Genomic DNA, 23,057 nt, shown 5'->3' with positions numbered 1-23,057 from the left:
GTATGATATACTTCTTGTATAATTTCCTTGCCATGTATATCTCGTAATAGATAATATCTTGTTTAGAGCGACTGCAATAGTAGAAGGGCTTTTGTGCTAAGTGTGCAACGCGCTGAGGCAAGACATTTCTCAATTTCGGCGCACAGTGCTGAGTAGGCAGATCCTAACCCCTCTGTTCAGGACACAGCCACATACTTGGATATGCTGAACGAAGAACTGCCGATGTAGAGAAACAATTGCCGCAGGCACGTGCGAATCACATGGCTGAGCCGGGCAGTGCAGCAGCAGCACGGAAGTTTGCGTAGGACGAAAATGACGTTGGTCCCCAGCCGCCTTGATCTAGGCCCAAATTGCCCAGGGCACGTCACTGCCTACCTGCGCACACCAACAACAAGCTTTCTCTACGCAACAACCCTACCCAGACCCTTAACTTTCCCGCCCCCCCTTTCTAGTTTCTGCCTTTGCGCAACACAAGACACCTCGATATCTCTGTCTTGATTCTTGCTTTGAAGCAAGCGGAAGCGGCCTATTGCACAGTACACACACACCCGCAACAACATCAAAACCATGTCGCAACGACGGAACGGCGGAGAGCCGCAGCCCAAAGACGAGATGCCCCCAGCGAAGGGTGAGGGTACGTTGTCAAAAGAACCCAACGCGATATATGGATTAGAAGGGGCTGACAGGGAGAACAGTGCAGGACAAGCAAAAAAGGCTCCTCTCGCAGGATGCTGGACATTTCTCTCTCGTGAGAGCTCTGCACGCCGCTGACTACATTACCGAGCTCAATGGTACGTTTCTCGATATCCATTCCGACATGACTCCGCCTGTTACAACGCGAAAGAATGAGAACCTATACTAATAAGATACTAGGCTTCTGCGGCGTAATGTCCATCATGTCCTCCCTCCGCTACTGCACGCAGTCAGACCCCTTCAACTACACAAACCTGTACTGGGCCCTCGGCTTCATCCCCCTCGGTCTCTTCTTCGACTTCATGGACGGCAAAGTCGCCCGCTGGCGCAAGAAGGCGTCGCTCATGGGCCAGGAACTCGATTCCTTGGCCGACCTCGTCTCCTTCGGTGTTAGCCCCGCCGCCGCTGCCTTCTGTCTCGGTCTGCGCACTCCCGTCGATCACCTGCTCCTGAGCTTCTTCGTGCTCTGCGGTCTTACGCGTCTCGCGAGGTTCAATGTTACGGTTGCTATGGTGCCAAAGGATGCGACGGGCAAGAGCAAGTACTTCGAGGGCACGCCGATTCCCATGTCGCTGGGTATTGTGCAGGTCATGGCATACTGGGTTTACAAGGGCTGGACGCTGGAGCAGATTCCCATGGGTCTTTGGCTTGAAGGCACGGCGTTTGAGTTCCACCCTGTTGTTGCCATGTTCATTCTTCACGGATGTTTGATGGTTAGCAAGAGCGTCCATATTCCCAAGCCCTAGATTGCTGGAGCAGAGGAGAGAAGCTCAGCATTTTGTATGTGAGCCGCTGCGATTGGGACGATGGAAGTAATGGATCTTTGGCCTATAGAGAGGATAATCGGCTACTTTTGTCCTGTTAGTGAGACGCATGACGATGCTATGATCGATTAGCGGGCGTACAAAATACAATGATACCCTATTATCAAAATCATCTAAAAGAGACTCGACTGAAACTGCACCATCTCTAGAGGAAGCAGCATTGAAAGGCAATTACCATGTCACTGCAAGTCCCTGTGAATTAAGAAGTCTATTCGAATTGTTACTATTACAGAGAAAGTCAAGTTCAATGACTGTGGTATCATGGTTCTAAACCTGCGATTCAAGCCTTCCTGAACCAACAACAGGAAGAGGAAAGTTCCATCAAACAGGATCAAACCAGTTTCTAACCCGGTACACCTGATGCCGACCTAAATGCTGCAAGGAGCCAAGCTCTCCAGAGATGGAGTATGCAAACATGCCGGAAAGGTACAAGATAGCTTGTCTGGAACCTCCACCAGGGCCATGGTAACGCAGTATGATCGTGTCTTGTGGCAACTGCTCGACGATCATGACGTCTATTTTGGTGTAGGCGACGACATTGTCGCAAACGGGAACAAGGAAAGTATGTCAAGCTGTGCAGTGATACAATCACCGCGTGATGATCAAAGAGAAACCGTCGAGCCATTGTGCGCAGGAGCCTGATATGCCGCCGATGGTGTAGCCACGAGGAGGGATGAGCGTGTGTCTACACATTCGGGTTAGCTAGTATTCGTCAAGCCATGGATCTCATACATACCCGCTACCACTATTTGGGTTTCCATACCACTCGCTCTTCCTCCCCAGGCTTGTTAGTATTTGTAGACCATCGATCCAAAGGCCAGCGCGCAGAGAAAAGCCCAGCAGCAGCTCTCCTTTCCGGGTATCCAAGGCAAACTCAGTCATGCTACCTCCTCGCTTGCCGAAAAGTTGGGTGTGTGTGTCTTCATACACAAATTCCAATCCATCCACCGCGGAACCATGGTACACTTTGATGCTAAGCAAAAGCTTGGTTTGAATATGGACGTAATCGAAGATGACTTCATGAGGCTGTGAGCCCTGCATCTGTGAGTAGCCAAGCTTGCCACCGCGGTAGCCCCATCGCCCGTCCGGTATCTTGACTCGGGAGTTCTTCTGGTTGGAAAGCTGGCTGAAATCCTCCACCACGTGCTTGCCTCCACCGGCAGAGTAGACTTCGAGCTTCAAGCGCAACTTTTGCTTCTCCTTGGGTAACAAAGAACGAAGCGAGTTTTCTTCCAGTGCAACCTGTCGTGGATACTGGTTGTCCTGTTCAGGAAACTCTTTCCAGTAGTGACAAACCTCCTCTCCTTCGGTGTACAGCTCCACCCATGCGATGCCTGATTTCGAGGTTGCGATGACACCGCCTTGGCTAACATCGACTGTCCACACTTGGACACTGCCATCCCCATTGATGTTCGGGCTATCGATAGGTATGCGGAAACAGGGGTGAAATCGGAAACGGAGGACATCGAGCTTGTGCCATCTGCACTCGTCGTTTGGCAGGACCAGACGCTGACCGGTTGACTTGGTGCGGGTTGAGTAGGGTTCTCGGCAAGTGAAGGTTCGGTTCAATGTAACGTAGTCGCGTAACATTACACCCGACTCCTGATGAGGACAACCAAAGAGATGACCCGTCTCATGCAGATGGGCACCGATGCCTATGTTGGCAGCTTCCCAATTGCTTCCAGATTCGTTGCAGTCATTGGCGACGAAGGCAGTGTTAGTTTGCGTACAGTCTTGGAAAGCCTGGAAAACTTCTTCGATGCTCGACGGATAGCTATGGAGCGCATGCGAGCCGAAGATGGCTAGCTGTAGATCTCCAGTACCCCCGCCTAGAGCCGCATGTCCTCGAACTGTGTTCTCTTGCGTGTCCCAATGTGTGTCGAGGAACAGACAAGAGACGTAGTGTTTCTGGCCTGGTACCATGGGGAAGTAGTCTCTACATGCTTCTATGGCAATGTCGAAAAGTTCGTTCTTCTTGGTTCCTGGTCCGTACTGCTGTGCGCGTTCTAGGTCGCGTATTTCAGCGACAGACCTTCTTGAGCGTATGACGTGGATTTTGGCTTGCGTCCGGTATTGGTTGTGCTCCCAATCCTGGTAGCTTAGCGTTCCAGGTTCCCAGGCATCTTCAAATCGGAAGCAGCGTCGACCGAATCCGTAACGCTTCATTTGCTCGCCAGTAAAGGCCTGCCAAAGATACGCAGCCATACGGAATTTCTTAGTCGCAAGTTCGAGGTCGTTACCTTCTCGCTCGATGCGCTCTGGTGGGGCGTCGTAAGTGCCGGGAGAATCATGACCTAGTATGATCGCAAGCTGGAGAGGCGGCGAGTGCGACAATGGGAGGTAATTAATGTTGATGAAAGAGGCATGTGCGGGTACCGAGGTATTCGGTGAGGAGACCTTGGGCGAGGCAAAGTCAAGTCGGATCCTGTTCCAGCCAGGCTCCAGGTGCACCAAGGCCTTGGAGTAGGAGTCATGTACTGGCCAGCAAGTAGATGGGAAGCGGCCCTGATGGTGATTAACCGTAAGTGTGCCGTCCAGCGGTTTGCTCTGTGCTTCACCGATCTGCCCGAATATGAGCAGTACCTGCTGGTGTACCCAGGAGTTATCCGAGACCGATAGGATGCGCGGCGCGAGTAGCGAAGATCTATTAAACGAGCTGTTGGAGCCGGTCGAGGTAGGCGATGCTAAACCCTGGAGGTACTGTTAGAGCAACGTCTTGCGAAGATGGCTACGATTTCTTACATTCATGCTATAACGCTTCACGGGGTCGACAGTCGGTCGTTGAGGTCGCGCAGGCGCAGGTGTAGGGCCATTGGTGAGGTCTTTGGTTTGAGTGTTGACTTCGTCGGTGGTAGAGGTGGCTGGCGTAGTAGAGGGCGTCGACGAGCCAACTTGAGAGGAGTTCAAGGTAGAGGCGGATACGCGATGGGCTAAGCCTTTGCCGTTCTGGGCATCGGCACCATTTGCTTGCTTGTCGCCATTCTTGGACATGCGGCTGCTCTTCCTACCAAGGCTTCTGAGGAAAGACGGCATGGTGACAACTACGGCGCTGGTATACGGGTCGAATTATGAAATCATAGGCGTAGGTATCGTCCAAGGTCCAAAGTGGATATGTTCAGTGTCGTCTCAGTGAGGTACAGCGCAGGTAGGTAACGAGCGACAAGGAGGGCGCGGTTGTGGAGCTGTGAGGACGCGTAATACGGCGAGCGTGATAATCACTGATAGGGTGGGAACAAGCGAGCGGGAGAGTGTACTGGCAATAGCTATGTACTATGCGGGAAGCGAGTGAAAGCAGGATATGCAGTATGACGGGAGAGGGCAAAGAAAAGCTGGTGGTGAAGAAAGTGGCAGCGCTGTCGAGGTGGAGAGGCAGCCGACGTGAAGTGCAGCAGCTCCGTCGATCCAAGCTAGCAGGACCGAACAGGTAGTTGTTCAATTGGGAAGGCTCTAGCGCCAAAGCAGGCCAGTTGGCAGGAATTGGCCTTGTTGCGCAACTGCGGGAGGACAGCTAGTAAGAGTTGCGACTGTGGAGTCGAGCGCGAGCGCATGGTGAGCAGGCGTTCGCGACTTCCTAGCGACTCAACGAATGACGTTGGTGCGCAACGTCCTCTAGCCGCTTTGGGACGGCAGGTCGTGATCCGACATGTGTATGCCATCCAGTGTCATATCCTTCAGCGCCGTGAGCGACAATGGCATGGCAAGCTGTCCGCCTTTGACACACGCATGTGATGCGCATGCGGCGTCGAGGCATATGTGGTGGCCGGCCCCGTCACCGATTCTGCGCGTCGTCATCCGCGCATCCATGTGGTGTAGCTCGAGAAGCAACGGACCTCGCCCGTTCCCCGAGCATGGCCTGCAGCGATAAGGCAAGGCGTGTCTGAAACATTCCCACGGTCCAGCGTTACCGATACCATACGGTACCTCTCCTGTCTTACTCAGCACGTTACCGCAGCCACCAGATGCGCGACCCCTGCCGCTCGCCAAACCCTCAGCAGCATAGGTTTTCTTTGTTGCAGGCGCACTCGGACAAGGCTCCAGCGCCGGATAGGAGCCCGCTATGGGGTCACTAAGGCTTTCGTGCCGCTTGCGACTCCTAGCACCTTGACTTCATCATCACTCCTACAACGCCCTGGCAAGTACGAGGCCTGTGCTGCCGCAGACTTTGAGGCTAGTCCGCTTGCATCGCCAGCTCCTCACATTCCTTGCCGGACCGTCACCTCAGCTCCGCCCACGTTTCGTCTGTAGCAGCTCTATCGAGACGTTCAGCGGGCCATATCACTGCTGGATCTCCCTACCCCGTCGTCCAACCCAATTGCTCCGCCATGGCTGAACAGGATGAAGTCGCGAGCAAGGTCCTGCGGAGGGCCCAAGTCTCAAAGGTCCATCTCTCCGTCTGCAGCCCCTCGCCCTTTGTTTGCTAACCAGGTGCACTACAGATGACCCGAACGCTGCAGAACCGCCTCGCCCTGGCCAACGTCAAGATGAAGAACGGCTGGGAAAGCCTCAGCCTGGATGCCATTGAACCCGTCCTCGACGGCGCTGAGCGCAAACGTAAGCGCCCCGGCTCCAGCAACGAAGCCATGTCGGATGTTTCGAGCGTCTCCGAGCGCTTCTATCAACCCAGCGTCCTCGACTCCTCCCCACTCCAAGCCCCCATATTCTCCGACGATGTCCGACGATCCGTCAGCCGGTCCGTCAGCACAGGCAGTTACCTTCAAAACAAGCGGCCCCGTCAAGACCGGACAATGTACCCAGCATCGAGCAACCACGCCCGTGTCAAGGTGAGGACAGCCACCAGCGCTGCTACCTCATGGAAGAACAGCTTCCAACTGCCCGAGTCTTCGCCCGTATACCATCGCCGGCACGCACGTTTTGGTCGTCAACATGTCCCTAGCCTTTCTTTCGTCTCCGAAACCTCGACCGTTCCCGATCCACATTCGCCCCTACTCTCCGAAGACGATGACGAAGACCTACCCATCACATCCTTCTCTATCAACAGATCGCACTTCTCCCTCGACCGATCGCACTTCCAGTCATCGCCGCCGCCGCAGAGGGCCCCACGCACGCCGCCCCCTGATGTCGCTCGCTCAGCACGTCTCCGACAACGTGGATTCAATGCTGCCGGCGCAGCTCGGGAAGGAAAGCAAGGAGATGACGATGCAAACCTCTTGATGTACCTGGCTACATCACCGACACCAGTCCGTCCAGGTCACCAGAAGCCGCAGATGCTTGCGCCATCGACTCCACCACCCAAAGCGACGCCTCTTCCCTCGTCGATGATGTCCACGCCTGGCGGTGGCGGCTCTCACTACATGGGTTTCGGACTTGCGACACCGTCGACAAACCTCAATTTTGCCGAGTTCCTCAACATGTCGCCGAGTCCTGCCCAGGCCAATGCATCGTCATGGAACCGCACCCCTGTGGCCACACGAACACCTGCTGCCGTCCGAGAAGCACGACGTCACCTCAACTTCGATAACATTGGTCCTCCTGGTGACGCTTCCCATATGAACGCCCATGTTGGAAGAATGGACGGTCCAATGGACCTTGGCGGAGAGCTCATCTCGTGATCCTTACATCATCTTCCACATACAGCCCAGCACTCATGTGGGCACGACGCAACGACACCAGGGCGACATTAAGCATGCGCAGTGCATCGCCCCGCCACCAATCCACCCAACGCCGCTATCGAATGGCGTCTCCTTTCTTCACTTACTTTTGATTCCTTGATAAGCATGGCGTTTACAGAGGCAAGACCTCTTTGGTTATGGAGGGCATCATCGACACAACCCATGCATAACTGCATACGTTTCCTACGTTATCTTTCGCAAGTACCGCCCAACCGCCCCTTGGCGGCAAAATCGAGCTAGCAGCAACGCAAGCGCTTTGTATCACCCTTCACGCATATCCCCGTTTGAACACTTTTTTCCAGCGACTGTATTCTAAGCAATTTTCTGTTCATTTGTTTGCTATCAGCTCAGCACAGCATAGTATAGCAGTATCACATTACGCGAGCGGTAGAATGGGACCGACGGCCTAGCCAGGCACCTCCGAAATGCAACTGCATTTTGGGGTTTGGTCATGTAGGCGAATAATAAGATGCATTGAATGATAAAGTGCCGTACATACTTGTTTCCTGGTCTCGCTAATGCACTGTGGGAAGGCTGTGTACGATAGCGAATCATCGCTACGCCACACGTCTGCATTTCCAACCACTACCACCACTTGTCTGAAAGCTATGCGGCAAATGCGAACATGATCAACGGTTTGCAGCAGATTGAAGTACACTAAAGATCCTATGCACCCTTCACGAGCGGCAACACCTGGGTGTTACAACGACCACGCCGCCCTTCCCATCACACCATCACGTATTACCTGCATGTACCCTACATACACAGAACAACACATCAATTCAGAAGATCTCGAACCACTGCACCCCAGGTAAGAGTCATAAAGCTCTACAAGGAGCAGCCAGCCACACACCCCTCCTCCTAACCTCCGCATATCCTCACAGCCAATGAAGTCTGCCCAAATCGACGCGCTCCAGAAGTCGCCGACGCGTTTCGTGCCAACTTCGTGTCCGAGTCGCAGCGTCTTGATTGGTCACGGCGCTGGTAAAAGGCGAGGCCAGCCCTTGTCGCCAAGGGTAACCATTAAGCCCCAATCTGGAAGCGTGGCTGGTATTGAAACGTGATGATGTAAGAATGCGCGGCTGGTAAATCTATCTGTACGGTGTGGATTCGTGACGGGATGATCGCCGATTTAGTGGGTGTTAGGCCCGTGGCTGGTGGTGCATGGGCGCCGGCTTGGGTAACGAACGGGATTAATACACCTCACTTCTGATAAATGCGTCGGCTGGGTGACGGCGAAGGACGGGACGGGTCACGCATGCATTGTCAAAATGACCACTTAATGTTGATATGAAAGAAGCAAAGGCATTGATCACTGCTGTCGCATTTCCAGGGCTAAATATTGAAGTTCCTTTTCTCGTCTTCCGTACTTCTTTTGCCCAGGTCCAGAGGACCCGCGGCTCCATCTCCGGGTAAGACCAAGACCCGGGACTCTTTTTGTCAGTGCGAAATGGGGGTTCTACCAAACCTGCTTTCGGTGGTGCATTGTCTGTGTTCGTATTCCATCCTGGCTATGAGGGAATTAGGATTGGTGCTTATGATGGCGTTCCTAGCTTCCGCGGAGAGAGAGGGTCAGACTGGGAATCAGATGCAGGGTGAAATGTGAAATGCAGGTCAAGTCGCGGTACCAGTCGTAGTCACACCGCGAGTTCCATGGTGGATGAGGCTCTTCGTGCCTGGAAGGTTACGATTCCCATGGGAAGAAATGGGTGTATGCCCTGCAGAAAGCTAGCAGTCTGCAATCGTCCCACGGTAGCCTGACAGCATGTTGGCAGTTGTTAGGGCAAGAGTAACTTCTTCTGTTTCAATCGATTATTATGGAAAATGCATTTTGCTATTATTCATCATACAGATCTGATAGCCGGAAGATCCGTCATTCCTGCTACGTTTCCTTACATTCACCCATCTTTCCATACTATGCGTCCCATCGGTATCTCGTAATGAAAAAAAAGAACATTGCCCTAACGCCGCCGCTATTGCTAGAAATCACGCAATACGCGCTTCTTTCATATACACATGGCCATAGTCAGAAAGCAGAAAATAAGACACAAAGAAGATGGACAAGAGTCCAAAGAAGAGCAGGAAGTTGGTGGGTCTGAGCCGTTAGATCACCTGGCATATGTGTTCGAGTTGACTTGGCTCGCCATGACCATCATCCACACGAGGAATATGCTTCCGATGATCCAGAAAGCGAATTCGGCTTGCCAGCATTGGCCTGTTCACTGTTAGCCATGACTCTTTACTTGTCCGACTGGTCGCAGACACGAAGAGTACTTACAGATATTTCTCTGCTGCAGAAATGCCAATGTATCCATGTTCGGCCCATCCACGTCGTTATTGAAGACGTATGTATTGCACTGGTTGTTGATGTTGGGTCCGGCGAAAAGTTGTATCGCGGTTCCGATGATTCCGGCGATGAAAAGGACGAGGAGGATGAAGGAGAGGAGCATCATAGTGCCTGGGAGGAGTTTCCGTTGCGCGATGAAGACGATCTCGATGATAATGAAGATGATGGCTAGGGTGCCCACTGTGACGCCGTAAGGCATTATCCTGTTAAAGAAATTAGCAAAGCGTTCATATGTATGCCTCGCTCACTATGCTGGCAGCATAGGAGGTTGTAGAGTGTACATACCATGGCGTCCCCAGTCCCATCCGATCTTGTATCGCCATAAACTGCGCGTTCACTCCCAGTATTGTTCCGGCTGTTGCAAGCATGACAATCGTCCAGATGTTCAGTTGAAGGTCGGGCCAGTAATACTTCTCCCGTACTACTACCGCTGAGCCCACAACTGTGCCTGAATGTCCTGCGCGTGCCATTGTATCTTTCTGTCGCGTCTCGGCGGCTAAGTCGGGAGGGTTCTGGTGAATGCGATTGCGGGCAGGCTTGCGCTAGAGTGTTCTTGCTGTGGCGTTCGATATGCGCAACGGGGGTAGTTCGCCGGTGCAACGGTTCTTGGAGTCCAGAGTTCTTGCGCTTCGAGCTACAGAGCCTGGTGTCGTTGATTTGCTATGCCGCCTATCCGCAGATTAGGCTTGGGACTTGGCGCTGTCGCAACGTTTCCCTTCTCCTATACCGCGGAATTTGGGTGCTTTTTCGCTCCCGTTCTCAATTTGCTTTTATCGCGAAAGTATCTCGAGTCTTTGCGCTCGCGGTCGTGTAGTGCGTGTGGTGATGGATGACGTTACAGGTAACCTCAGCAACGTGCGAGGGTGTTGCGGGGCGGATGCGGAGGTCTCGGAGGTGCCTCAACAGTACACACTTCCTTCAGCGTGATGTTATCGTGGACGGGAGAATCAGGAAAGTTGTTTGCGGAGACGCGGGGAATAGAATGATGGAAATTGCGAATGCACGATGCTGAAATTGCCAAAGCCCCTGTTGTTGTGGTCCGAGGAACCTTCATAGCAGCCCAGCCTCCCAAGCTGGGATGGGGCTGGGAACGAGACTATTGGACCGGCGCAAACATCCCTTTGCTACAAACCTGGCATGTTGACATGGCTCCAGTGTTTGACAGTTGTGACGTCTGATTTATTGTCTACTGTTAGTTTCTTCGAAATTAGCATTGACTGGTCTGCAGATGTTATTCATGCTGATAATAAGCCGTGCGACTCACTGCAGCAGCGCGTAAACTATGGTACAGAGCCACCCAATGCGAACAGGCATCTGGGTACGGATCACTCATGGTATACATCCATACAGCTGTATATAGCAAGTTTGCGTTTGGCAGGCCTTCCATATGTGCAATACTTTTGGAAGCGCTGTTTCATTGCTGTAGTGAACAGCTACCAGTCTGACGAACAGACCGTAGTGTAGCGATTTCCAAAACAACAGCTCATACTAGCGGACCGAGTGCATTCCTGTGATCTTTGCCGTGTAATCGACAAGTCTGGCTTGCGACGTCTTGCGATCGTTTCCCGCACGGTCGCCGGCGTCGAACTCTGCTCTAGGAAATGTTTCAGTCGCCCAAATGCATCGGGCAGGTTGGACTTCAGAGTAATTTGACTAGAAAATATAACGCGCGCATCCTTTACAAGATGTCCATAGCATGGCGCCATGTCTAGACATGATACATTGGCCCCATCAACTCCAAAACGCCTCAAATGATCATGGTATCGGTAGGTAGTCGTAGGATCGAGCCGAAACGGCAGCGCAAACGGGTGCGCATTGCCAGCGTATTCCGAATGAAGTGGTGACCGTCCCGGATCAAGGCACTTAGTATCCTCCTCGGCCACGTCCACCAAAACCACCACCGCCGCGTCCACCTCTTGAGAAACCACCACCACCGCCGCCGCGACCGCCGAATCCACTTCCTCCACGGCCACCGAAACCGCCGCCACGTCCAGGAGGTCCACCACGTCCTCTGGGTGCTCCACGACCACGACCTCCGAAGCCGCGAGCTGCGCCACGAGGAGCTCCGCGACCGGCACCGGCGGCCCTCTTAGGTTTCGTAACACCACCGACGGGCTTAGGCTTGGGAAGGAATCTAGAGGAATTAGCGCAAAAATCCCAAATGCCATCTGAACCGGCTCACCTGTCAAGAGGGAGGAGCTTGTCGCCTCCAATGTAGAATTTGTCGCCAGCCTTGAAAGACTTGGCTTGTATGCCCTCTTGAGGCTTGATGGTGAAGTAGACCTGGTTCAACGGGCCGAGAATTTCGTCGACTTTGCCGATGGGTGTCTGTAGCTCGGTCAGCCCGTCATCCTTGCCTTTTCCCGTCGCAGTATATGTACCTTGTTCTCCAGGTAGATGGGCGCGTTGAAGTAGGGGATCTTGGTGTTTATCGATTCGCAGAACATCTCGTTTTCGCAGTCGTGAACGAATTTGCCCATTTCTAGCATGGTCATTAGCGCTTTGCTTGACCGTGTGATCGCGCCACGTACCGATGACAGTGTCTGGGGGTCCGAAAGAGCCTCCTCCGAAACCACCGCCGCGTCCTGTCGCGCATTAGCAAAAAGTCGTGTAGAGCTCCAAACATGCTACACACCTCCACGAGGAGTAAATCCACCACGTCCGCCGAAGCCGCCGCCGCGACCGCCACGAGGAGTTCCGCGAAATGCCATGTTGTTGGTGATGTTGAATGTGGATCGGTGCGCGAAAGGTGAGCTTGGTCTAGAGCTTCGCGAAAAGTTCGACTGAAAATGAAGTTGCAGATAGCGCGGCCAATCGGTACCACGTTTCGCCGGTGGCTCCTTCCGCCGCATGCAACCCCACCAAATGCGCCTCCTAAACGGCTAAGTGGGCTGTCCTGCGCGCGCATCTTTTTGGCATTGTGACTGAGTCTGACGTTGCTTTGCTTTCGGACCGGACTCTGCACACCGAGCAGGAGTCATCATAGCGCCCGTATCTATTATAGATCTACTGCACTCCCATCACACCCCCGAGTTGCAGCACCTCGCATACGCCTGAGTCACAGCTCACACAACCCCGCCCAACGCGCCTGAGACTCGACAACACCAACAACATGGCGGACGCAGTCAAGGATGCAGTCAACTCGGCTGTCGAGGGCGTCAAGAACTTGGCCGTAGATGCTGAGAAGAAGGTCGAGCAGAAGGAAAACAAGGCCCCAAAGCCCAAGAAAGAGAAGAAGGCCAAGGGCGATGCTGGCGATGGTCGTCCATTGATGCTCGACCCTGCGCCAGCCTTCATCGACCACCGCATCCAGATCTTCGAGAAGCTCAAGGCGAAATACGACGAAGAGATAGCCCAGAAGCCCCGCGGTACGCTCCTCCCATAATGCCGCCGATTCCCAGTACTGACACCTCACGCCTTGCAGAGAAGATTACCATTACCCTCGAAGACGGCAAGAACATCGAAGGAGAGTCATGGGTTACCAGTCCCGCCGACATCGCGCGAAACATCGCGAAGAGCTTATTCGAGCGCACCGTCGTTGCGCGTCTGGACAAGGGCACACCCGATGAGACCCTGTGGGATCTCGAGCGACCTTTGGAGAAGAGCTGCAAGCTTGAGCTCCTGCCATTCGACGATCCCGAGGGCAAGAAGGTCTTCTGGCACTCGAGCGCACATATCCTAGGAGAAGCATCGGAACGCAGATTTGGATGCGACCTCTGCATTGGTCCTCCAATCGAGGACGGCTTCTACTACGAGATGGCTCTTCCAGACAACGCTGCAGTCGATCCCGCCGACCACAAGCCGCTCGAGACCATCGTCAACACTATTGTCAAGGAGAAGCAGCCATTCCAGCGCTTGACCCTCTCCAAGGACGACCTGTAAGATTGTCGCCCCTCGTGTAAGAAGACTGCTGAAACTTTCCAGACTCGAGATGTTCAAGTCGAACAAATACAAGCAGCACATCATCAAGGACAAGATCGCCGACGGCACCTTCACCACCGTGTACCGCAACGGACCACTGATCGATCTTTGCCGAGGACCACACGTACCACACACTGGACGGATAAAGCAGTTTAAGGTCATGAAGAACTCTGCATCATACTTCTTGGGTGATGCCAAGAACGACAGCTTACAACGTATCTACGGTGTCTCATTCCCCGATAAGGACGCAATGCAGGCCCATCTCAAGTTCCTCGAAGAGGCCGCAAAGCGAGACCATCGCAAGATTGGAAAAGAACAAGAACTGTTCTTCTTCCACGAATACAGCCCGGGTTCCTGCTTCTTCCTCCCGCACGGTCAAATCATCTATAACACACTACAGGCCTTCCTTCGCGAGGAGTACTGGAACCGTGGGTACCAGGAGGTGGCATCACCCAACATGTACAACTCAGCACTGTGGAAGATCTCTGGTCACTGGCAGCATTATGCGGAAGACATGTTCACCTTTGATGTTGAGAAAGAGAAATGGGCGCTGAAGCCCATGAACTGCCCTGGACATTGCCTGATCTTCAAGCACCGCGAGCGAAGTTACAGGGAACTGCCCATTCGCATGGCCGACTTTGGTATCTTACATCGAAACGAGGCTAGCGGTGCGCTCACTGGTCTCACGCGAGTCCGTCGTTTCCAGCAGGACGACACCCACGTATTCTGTACCCAAGACCAAATCACAGAGGAGATCTTCGCACTTTTCGACTTCCTCAAAACGGTATACGGAAAGTTCGGCTTCACATTCAAGCTGAAGCTGAGCACACGCCCAGAGGGTTTCCTCGGTGACATCGATACCTGGAACAAGGCAGAGGCCAAGCTGACTGACGCCTTGAACGAGTTCACAGCTGCCGGAGGTGGCGCTTGGGAGCTGAACCCTGGAGATGGTGCCTTCTACGGTCCCAAGATCGACATCACCATCTCTGATGCTTTGAAGCGAGAGTTCCAGTGTGCTACCATTCAACTCGACTTCCAACTGCCTAACCAGTTTGAGCTCGAATACATGACGTCTGAAGTCATTCCCACAAAGTCCAAGGACCAGCCTCAGGCTCAAGAAGGCGGACACATTGAGCAGAAGAAGGAGAAGCTGGAAGGTGCCGACGTCACAATCCCCAAGAAGATCAAGGAACCGCAACCAGGTTACGCCCGCCCTGTCATGATTCACCGCGCTATTTACGGATCCTTCGAGCGATTCATCGCGTAAGCTTTAATCCCTATGAACGTGCCCGAACATGTTTACTGACAAGAGTAGTATCCTCACAGAGCACTTTGCCGGTCGATGGCCCTTCTGGCTCTCACCTCGCCAGGTCATGGTCATTCCCGTTATGCCTGGCGCGAACGACTACGTCAAGGAAGTGCAGACAGCGCTCCGCAAACACCACCTCCACGCCGACATTGACATCAGCGGCAACACCATGCAAAAGAAGATCCGCACAGCGCAACTCGCACTTTACAACTTCATCATGGTCGTTGGTGCCGAGGAACAACAAGCGAGGGCTGTGAACTGGAGGAACCGTGACGACCAAGAGACACAGCAGCGTGGTGTCATCGTGCCTCTCGATGAGGCGATAGAGAAGCTGGTCAAGTTGAGGGATGAGCGCAACATCGAGAACAAGGTCTAAATTCTAGGTGGTAAGATATATCAGCAAGATGCATGGGAAGGCGTACGAGGTATGAAGACACGATTTGATGAGGGTGGAAAAAGGTAGTGGAGTGCTTATGGACCTTCAGTGTCGGTTACATTATGGACCAGAAGTTGACCACAGCTATATCATCGCTTGAATGATCCCGAATGAAGTACGTTTGAGCGATACAAGTTGCCTGCTATACTCAGTACCCAAAAAGAACCAGATGTCGTGGTTTGTCACATCGAATATTGTGGATAACTGAGAAGATTACATCTCATTCAGCAACGACTCAGAACCCGGCACATATAGCTACATTCACTGTTACATGTGCAAATGGATATCAAAAGTAGAGTGCTAAAGCGGCACAAATATCGACATTCAAACGAAACAGACAATCTGTAGGTGGTATCTAGCGAGCGCGATGAATGATGGGAAGCATGCTTGCAACGCCGTGCATAGGTATAATGAGAACGCCTCGCGCAAAACAATACAATAACTCATCAACTCCGTCGTAATCAGGTTCGTATCCAACTTTGTTATCTCCTCTCCTCACCCCATCGAGAGCGTGTGAAACATCAGTATACAGCATCCTGCAGATCACCATCCACCCCTAACCCTCCTAACCTTCTCCTTCCCACCAACGCGACCGGCGGTGATGCGGCGGACCCATCGCCTGATAGCCCAGCCTCTGGCCAAGGCCTGGAAAGCCAGGACATCGCTTTCCAGTTGTTGACGTCGGGCATCTTGGATTGCCTTCCAACGTCGCTGAATGATTGTGGCGGCATCGACCATCTTCTGTCGAGCCTGTGCTACTACAGCGCATTCATGCGCTATCTTCATGGCTTGGATGCGAGTACTGATCTGGCGGCGGAGGAGGAAACGACGAACAGCTGACTGGATAGTCGATGCGGCGCGGTGTGTACGAGCAAGTGGCAACAAGCGACTAGCCAGGAAGGACAGTGTGAGGAGGGTGAAGTCTCGACTTGGGATGGAGCGAGCGGTGTTGTGCTGCGGCGTGAAGAGCGCAATGAATGAGGTTGAGCAGCCGACGGCCTTGAGCTTTGCTGCCAGACCCAGACGTCCGTTTCCTTCAGTGGAGATGGTCAGGTTTGAGGGCAAGTAAGTATCTACAATGACCTCTAGGACCTTTGGATCCGCGAAGCTCGTTGTCAAGTTTGCGACGCGCAAGCCATGGAGACGAGCAATGGAGCGGGACCAGGAAAGAAGAAGACGCTTGTGGTATGCCATACCGTCCAGCTCAGATGTCTCTTCCTCTTCGTTCTCAGAATCGAGGACTCGTCCCTCGTAGCTGTCTCGGGCTCTGTACCACTGGTTGCGGAAGCGCTCCGTCTCTTTGACCAGCTGCGGCCAGTCGACAAGACTTCCAAGGCCGCACTTGCCGACAAGGGACCAAAGAAGCGAAAGCGTCTTCTCGCGATGTCCGTCAACGATATCTTCGGCTCGGATGCCGCTGACCGCTGCGCTAGGCATGCCTGGCACATTGCTCAATGCAGCCAGGGCGACCTGGACGTTGTAGACCTTCTGAGGACGGCCAATGGCCGGGTATTTGAGGTGTTGGGAAAGGATCCAGGTGTCCTTCTGCGAAGGGTCGAGGGAACTGTTGAGAAGCTCACCGCTGGGCAGGTTAAGAGTGACGGTGTCGTCCTGCTGTGTTCCAGGGGTGGTAGACGGATAGAGAAGTAGCTCTACAAGACGAGTGAGTACGATGCCATCACGGAGGTCGATGGCGATGTTGTCGATCTGATAGGTGTACTCCTGTAGTGGATACTGAACATGTTCGACCTTGTAGTTGAGGTGGTTTAGGGGCCGAGTAATGTCGCCGTGCGAAGGTAGCAGCATCTTCGATAGTTGGTGCAGGATCTCAACAGACGTCTTGTATGATGACGTTGTCTGGAAAAGGCAGCCTGGCAAAGCGTCCGTTGTCTTCGCTTGATCGAGGATGAGAACCAGCATCAGACTTCGCAGTGCAGTACGCCGCCACGACCAGCCTTGGGAGCCAAAGTCATCATCACCACGTGTAAGGCTTGCAATGCTGCCGCCCCCGGATTTGACCCTGACAGCGTCCTCGTTCTTGATGAGAAAAGCGGACAGGAAGCTTTCGATCGCCCGGCGCTCTGCGCGATACTGGCGAGAGCCATCATCTGAGCACGTTGAGCCTGTGGACAAACGGCAGGGCGTTGTGATTTGGCGACCGACAATAGTCTCAGCCGCGGCACGTAGTGCGTTTAGATCGTATGACTTCGTCCACAGGTTGAGAAACTTCTTGCGCAGTCCGACGTCGTCTTTGAGTCTAAGTGTCTGGGCGAGGAGGTCCTTCGGTATGCTCAGTGCGCCGAACTGAAGCGAAGCCTGTAGTCGCTTGTGGAGTGATGGCATTGCGGGATCGTGGTAAATGGCAAGCATCTTCTTGCGCATCTCCTCCGGACTCTGTTCCGCGTTCGGGTCCTTGGCCGCCGAGTCAAACACGGAGTTGAGAAGCTGCGTGATGGCGACTTCCTGATAGGTGAGCCAGTTGTCCTCGTACAATTCCGGCTGAACCAGATCCTCTTGCAGTACTGGGTACTTCTCTCTTGATTGCGGTCGCTGGCCCACTTCGTGCAGCATGGTGATACTGCTCGCGACACTTCCAGTCTTCTGACGACGCAGAGCTGTGGGTGGAGACTTGTCGGTGTGAAAGGGCGAGGAAGATAGTGGTGCGCGCTTCGCTTTGGCCAGTTTCGCTCGTTCCGTCTTGATAGTCGTCCTCAAAGATGCCCTGCTTGTCGCGGCAGAGGCGGTGCCATCTGCTCTTGCCTTGAGCGCCTTTGCTGGTGGATCGTCTTGAGCCACGTGTGACCGTGGTCGTTTCTGGGATCCCTCCGGCCTCTTCTTGGTGTGTAGTATCCGTTCGGGCTCTTTCGGGGCGTTGAAATGTACTTTGGGTGCTTTTGCGTCGGGCTTCTTTGTATCGGCCTTGGTGAAGTTGATCTCGATGTGTACTCCGTTCTTCTTCTTCTCGACAGCCTCCATTCCCGGTGGAAGGTTCTCTTTTCCTCCTCCTGAGCCCACGACGTCACTCGAGAAGGACGAACCCTGTGACGAGCGCGATGCGGTACTCAGAGGACCTCGCTTCGGTGGTGCAGCCAGAGACTTGCGCGGTAGCTTCTTCTCCCTCTTCAACGCTGGCATGAGGTTGTTTCCTTCCTCCTCGGAAAGTGTGACCAGATCAAGTCCGATATCTGGTGACGGCTCCCGAACGTTGCGCGACGCGTGTGTAGGCTGTCCCGGATGGATGGTGAAGACTGACGTGTCATCAGACGGTATGTAGATGGTCCTCCGTCGCAGGTCTTTCTTAGGGGCCTGCTTCTTGAGCTCCTTCCTCTCCAAAACGTCTTCTTGTAGCCGTACAGTCGCATTGACATCTGTCACATGCCTGTCGCTAGGTGCGTGTGAGACACGTCTCCGATGCGGCTTCTCCAGTTGTGGTTCCTGGGCAGGCGCGACTGCCTTGGGTATTCTCTGCGCGGGGTGCGCAAGTATGGTGCTCTTCTTTGTCCTCGCAGCGGCGGGAACAACGCTGGCGCGGCTCCTCCTCTTGACCGCAAACTCGGCTTGCTGCTGCTCTTCCTCCTGCGCGACATCCTCGAAGATGTCCAGCGAGGGGTTGAAGGCAGGCTTGTGTGTGGCACGCATCGGTCGTCGCGGCTTGGCCTGGCGGGGCTTCAGTTCGGTTGTGTATTCGAGGTTTGCCGTCGTGTTGTTGTCGTCGAAGTAGGAAGGCGCGTAGTGGCTGCCGTAGCCGCTGTAATAGCTGCCCGTGGAGGAATAGGGCGCCGGGCAGGGAGTGCCTGCCGTGTATCCGTACATGGTGGCGGGTAGTTGAGTCGGTCTGCTGGCAATGTGTTGTCGCGCCGGCGCATATAGGTTGTGAGGGATCCTCGTCCAAGAGCGTTCAGGATCAGTTGCGTGGGCGCACGCTTAGCCCGTTGTGGCGCGGCAAGCGGGTCCCGTTTATCAACACTATCAACACTGTCGACCGGGCAACAGCGGCCCTGCCAAACATCCGAACGACCATCACCAACTTGACGTCACTAGGCATGACGCGCTACCATAGCATACCATACAATACAGTGCATCTAAGGAATGCCCCGACCGGCTCTGATGGCCTTGGCTGCTTCCGACTGTGCTCTGTCCTCCGCATACCGCTGATAGATCGGCAAGTAGTGCTCCCTCTCGCTCAGCGTTTCTTTGACGCTCTTCCTGCTCTCCACAGCAGACAGCCATTTCCTGAAGCGCTTCCAGACCTCTTCATCCTCCCCGCCTTTTCCTTCTTCAGGAATGCCCGACCCACCCTTGAAGTGGTCGAACACCCACAGCCTATTTCCCCATGGGGCCAGGACAATGTCAATAAGTCCAAAGTCCTTGCCTGAGAAGTACGGCCCCTCAGCATCCATCTCACGTGTGAATTCCTTGAGATGGTTCAAGAATTCCTTCTGCTTCTCCTCCAAGCCATCGCCCTGATGTTGCAGAAAACGGTGGTAGGCAGGGATGATGCGACTGCCTACATAGTCTGTCCAGATCCTCGTTCTAGCTCTCTGGTAGGGATCCGTCGACATCAGGTGCGGTGTATGCTGAGGGAATGCCTCCTCCAGAAACTCGCAAAGAACAGTACTCTCATAGAGTGGCTTGTTCTGGTATTGCAGCGTTGGGACTAGACCACGGGGGTTGAGATCCAATAGAGACTGTGGCTTGTGGTACGGGTTGACTTCGATATACTGGTACTGTATACCCTTCTCCTCCAGCGCTATCCATACGCGCTGCACAAAGGGACAGAACCATCCCGAGTACAATTTCAAGGGGCATTCGGCTGAGTGAGCCTTCAAAAATCAGCAACGAGAAAGATGCTGTAGGTGTGTGTTTGCTTACTTTGACCGTCGCTGCTGCAAGTCCTGTCGCTTCAGGATGAAGGTCTGCGTCAGGATGATCTTTGCCCATGGCAGTAGTGATGGTAGTTATCAGAGTTGTACAAGTATAATGTAGCTGTTGACAGAATGTGTACTCTTACGCATATGGCGACCCCTCAAAGGCTATATAGCAGCGATCGCCATCTTTGCGGACTTCGACGCCATACACATGGATTGATCACATCATCATCAAACGTCGTGGCCATGACGAAAGTGGGGTAGCCTCCAATCGCAGCTATCCACCTTCGGAAGCTTGTTGACACATTCCGTCAAGCGCACATGCATGTATGGACGGTGATTGCTTCCAAGATTTTCAATATCTGTTCTGCTTTGTACATCACGCCTTTCACACATACATTTTCGAAGTGCATTGCATCGCGCATGTGTCATTGAATATGGTTATTATTGTAAATCTGCAAGCTTTCATAGCTTCGATGGAGATCTACCAAGATCTCAACATATTCCCATTGCATTAACAGTGCTTATGTGCACTTACATCGACCTGGCCTTCTCCAAATCCGCCTCCTTGAGTTCCCTCAGCTTGCCGGTGTTGGCAACGCCACCTGTGACATTCGCGCTGATGATCTCCTTCGCGTAACCCAAGAGGCCGACATCTGTGACGTAGTACGAGACGTACTTGCTCTTGATCTCAATCAGAGTCATGCGGGGGTCTTCGGGGCCACCAGTGTGCTTGCCATCACCGAGATCACCGAACCATGCTGCAGCGCCGCGGCTCCATACCTCCTTGATGCGGGGATCGCTGTTGTCTGTTGTTGTGGCAGTTCCTGTGATGGAGGCCCACTCTTGTGTCTTCAAGTCCTGGAACGAGATCTGGACTTCTTTGTTTTGGTTCAAGTCGTTGAACTTTTGCGAGTGGTTGTTGGCGAGGAAGAGGAAGTCGGGACCGTCGCGGCGGGCGAGGGCCATGGAGCGACCGACGGGGCCTAACAATGGTTAGTTTAAAGCTACGTGGTATAGAATTGAGGGGATAGAGCTTGAGAGTGCAGGAATGTAGGGGTGAACATACCGACACCATTGCGGTATGTGTTGAGCATGCAAATCTTCTTGCCGTCTACCATCTCAAAGAACTGCTTGATCTGCTGGTCCTTGGGCGTCTCATCGTCGTACTGCTTCGCGACAGAGGGGTCGGTCTTGGAGTTGACCTCGCTAGCCTTAAGTTGGTCGGGCATTCTGGAGATGTGTGTAGTAGAGAAGTATCGAGGAGTAGTTGTTCTGATAGGTGTTGTAATGCGAGTTGCAAGTTGAATTCTGGGTAGAGCTGTTCGTGCAGAGCGTACAAGTAGTCGAGGGCCAGCAGACATCTTGGTATAGGCTGCTCGTGATATGTACGTGGACGTAACGGTGAGATCAGAGGGTCAAGTAACAGCGGATATTCCACGCCGACGCGAGCCCATGTGGCTGGTCGAGGGACGCCTCATAAGCAACATGACGTCGTGATGGAGCGCGTTCGGTGGGCTGGTGGCACATTGGGTGGAGGTGGAGGCATTCTAGACATATGCATGACGATGTTGTTAATTCGCGTTAGGTGCGCGGCACGCTAAGACGCGCCCGATCGATCCCTCCCGGTAGCTGCCTTCGGGGCCGGTGTGCACAGAGTCCGAAAGGCGCTCGTATACACGCATCTCATGTGAGAAGATGCCGTCTCGCCGAAGGGCGCGATGGTATTCGTTCCGTGCAAGGCACGAAAGGGTGGGTGGGTCTCAGCATTGGTAGCGGTCCTGTTCCGCACTGCAGCGACTACGCATGTCCGAAAGGAAGGCTAACACGTCCAAAATGTCGCTTCATCTTGATAAGTAGGAGGCGTAACGTACATTCTTCCATCTAAACATCTAGTCGTAGAAAGAGGGTCTGGCTAACACATCAAACCGCCCTCCCAAAGTGGTCGCTCGCTAGATCCCTGCTGTCCCAACGCTCATCGTCGAGTCTTCTCTGTGAATTCAGTTCAATGGTCTTCGTTGCGGGTATTTCGATCCCTCTCTCGTCAACGCCACCCGTACTACTGCTCGCATTATCGTCGCTCAATCGATGAAACTTGCCAAACTCGGAGACGTTCCCTAGCTCGAAGACTTCAGGCTGCGTGTGGGTCGATGTGAATGTTCTTTTGACATGACTTCTGGTCACACCGACAGTAGACTTTGTATGTGTAACGAAGCCCTGCAGATGGAGGGCCTTGGCAAACGTCCGAAGAAGAGGTTTGAACGAGAGGGCACAAGCGCTGAGAAGATACATGCCCGGCTCTATCATTGTCCAGTTTATGAGCGCAACATGATTCCATGTCACATCCGTAAGAGGTCCGGCTTCCGCGAGGGTTTGGGCGAACACGACGGTGCGAACTATGGATGCGACGATACCACTATATATCGGTCAGCTACGAATAAGGCTTGGGAAGTACAACTGGAAACTTACACGCTTCCGGTCAGGAAAATGAGTAACAGCCCAATTCTTCTTCCAATACTGATCTTCAGACACCACACTGTTCTTAGAGGTAGTATCAAGACGGCCAAATCGGTTGCGATGTTAGGTACGCTAGAGCTGTTCGCGAAGACTTGAACGTTGAAGCATCTTCCGTTCGGAATGTTCTTGTCCCAATTGAACCTGAAAGGCATGCACTGGAACCCGACAGCTACTGTGAAAGAGATCCAGGTAGAAAGAATGAGAACGACTAGCGTCTTAGCAGCCAGACGCTCGTACTTGTTGGTAAGGATATGCAAATAGAGCAGTACAACGGTGAGTTTTGGGAATGCGACAGCTGCTGGATGCAGGACCTCTTGTATCATAATGCCTTTGAAGTGCTCGGATATCTTTGCCGGATCTGTGGACGCAATGTAGGCCATATGTCGTCCAGTGCTGGCTTTTTCGACCATGACTGATTGATATGTTAGCTGGCGCAAGCAGTCTTCAAGGCGTTGCATACTTACCGATACCAACAATGCAAAGGCCCACCTCAGCTAGCCATGCAAAAGGAA

The 23,057-nt window shown here is 53.4% G+C and overlaps 10 protein-coding genes across 10 annotated transcripts; 3 read left to right on the top strand and 7 right to left on the bottom strand.

Moving 5' to 3' along the window:
- Positions 1-567: 567 nt before the first annotated feature.
- Positions 568-1,439, top strand: J4E86_003086 (uncharacterized protein; the record flags this gene model as incomplete). The annotated part of the gene is made up of 3 exons (XM_051443642.1): positions 568-634; positions 696-791; positions 874-1,439. The coding sequence occupies 3 exons, from the start codon at positions 568-570 to the stop codon at positions 1,437-1,439; spliced, it is 729 nt and encodes a 242-aa protein (XP_051305137.1).
- Positions 1,440-2,105: 666 nt separating this feature from the next.
- J4E86_003085 (uncharacterized protein) lies at positions 2,106-4,550 on the bottom strand (the record flags this gene model as incomplete). The annotated part of the gene is made up of 3 exons (XM_051443641.1): positions 2,106-2,202; positions 2,254-4,208; positions 4,260-4,550. 3 exons carry the CDS (start codon positions 4,548-4,550, stop codon positions 2,106-2,108), a joined length of 2,343 nt encoding a protein of 780 aa, XP_051305136.1.
- Positions 4,551-5,839: 1,289 nt separating this feature from the next.
- J4E86_003084 (uncharacterized protein) lies at positions 5,840-7,087 on the top strand (the record flags this gene model as incomplete). The annotated part of the gene is made up of 2 exons (XM_051443640.1): positions 5,840-5,896; positions 5,954-7,087. 2 exons carry the CDS (start codon positions 5,840-5,842, stop codon positions 7,085-7,087), a joined length of 1,191 nt encoding a protein of 396 aa, XP_051305135.1.
- Positions 7,088-9,255: 2,168 nt separating this feature from the next.
- Positions 9,256-9,964, bottom strand: J4E86_003083 (uncharacterized protein; the record flags this gene model as incomplete). Its single annotated transcript, XM_051443639.1, has 3 exons — positions 9,256-9,362; positions 9,426-9,697; positions 9,780-9,964. The coding sequence occupies 3 exons, from the start codon at positions 9,962-9,964 to the stop codon at positions 9,256-9,258; spliced, it is 564 nt and encodes a 187-aa protein (XP_051305134.1).
- Positions 9,965-11,357: 1,393 nt separating this feature from the next.
- GAR1 (H/ACA snoRNP pseudouridylase subunit) lies at positions 11,358-12,205 on the bottom strand (the record flags this gene model as incomplete). Its single annotated transcript, XM_051443638.1, has 5 exons — positions 11,358-11,628; positions 11,677-11,822; positions 11,876-11,976; positions 12,026-12,079; positions 12,130-12,205. 5 exons carry the CDS (start codon positions 12,203-12,205, stop codon positions 11,358-11,360), a joined length of 648 nt encoding a protein of 215 aa, XP_051305133.1.
- Positions 12,206-12,606: 401 nt separating this feature from the next.
- Positions 12,607-15,100, top strand: J4E86_003081 (uncharacterized protein; the record flags this gene model as incomplete). The annotated part of the gene is made up of 4 exons (XM_051443637.1): positions 12,607-12,862; positions 12,919-13,372; positions 13,419-14,678; positions 14,731-15,100. The coding sequence occupies 4 exons, from the start codon at positions 12,607-12,609 to the stop codon at positions 15,098-15,100; spliced, it is 2,340 nt and encodes a 779-aa protein (XP_051305132.1).
- A 603-nt stretch (positions 15,101-15,703) lies between these two features.
- J4E86_003080 (uncharacterized protein) lies at positions 15,704-18,973 on the bottom strand (the record flags this gene model as incomplete). The annotated part of the gene is made up of 1 exon (XM_051443636.1): positions 15,704-18,973. The coding sequence occupies one exon, from the start codon at positions 18,971-18,973 to the stop codon at positions 15,704-15,706; it is 3,270 nt and encodes a 1,089-aa protein (XP_051305131.1).
- Positions 18,974-19,242: 269 nt separating this feature from the next.
- On the bottom strand, positions 19,243-20,101 carry J4E86_003079 (uncharacterized protein; the record flags this gene model as incomplete). The annotated part of the gene is made up of 2 exons (XM_051443635.1): positions 19,243-19,923; positions 20,033-20,101. The coding sequence occupies 2 exons, from the start codon at positions 20,099-20,101 to the stop codon at positions 19,243-19,245; spliced, it is 750 nt and encodes a 249-aa protein (XP_051305130.1).
- A 461-nt stretch (positions 20,102-20,562) lies between these two features.
- On the bottom strand, positions 20,563-21,260 carry J4E86_003078 (uncharacterized protein; the record flags this gene model as incomplete). Its single annotated transcript, XM_051443634.1, has 2 exons — positions 20,563-21,014; positions 21,098-21,260. The coding sequence occupies 2 exons, from the start codon at positions 21,258-21,260 to the stop codon at positions 20,563-20,565; spliced, it is 615 nt and encodes a 204-aa protein (XP_051305129.1).
- A 691-nt stretch (positions 21,261-21,951) lies between these two features.
- On the bottom strand, positions 21,952-22,955 carry J4E86_003077 (uncharacterized protein; the record flags this gene model as incomplete). Its single annotated transcript, XM_051443633.1, has 2 exons — positions 21,952-22,444; positions 22,498-22,955. 2 exons carry the CDS (start codon positions 22,953-22,955, stop codon positions 21,952-21,954), a joined length of 951 nt encoding a protein of 316 aa, XP_051305128.1.
- Between the last annotated feature and the right edge of the window lie 102 nt (positions 22,956-23,057).

This window comes from Alternaria arbusti, assembly GCF_024043155.1.
Source record: "Alternaria arbusti strain BMP 1465 chromosome Unknown scaffold_3, whole genome shotgun sequence".
In the NCBI taxonomy this organism is placed as follows: Eukaryota; Fungi; Ascomycota; class Dothideomycetes; order Pleosporales; family Pleosporaceae; genus Alternaria; species Alternaria arbusti.
The sequence above is the reverse complement of the archived record's forward strand: the minus strand, read 5'-3'. Positions and strand labels throughout refer to the sequence as shown.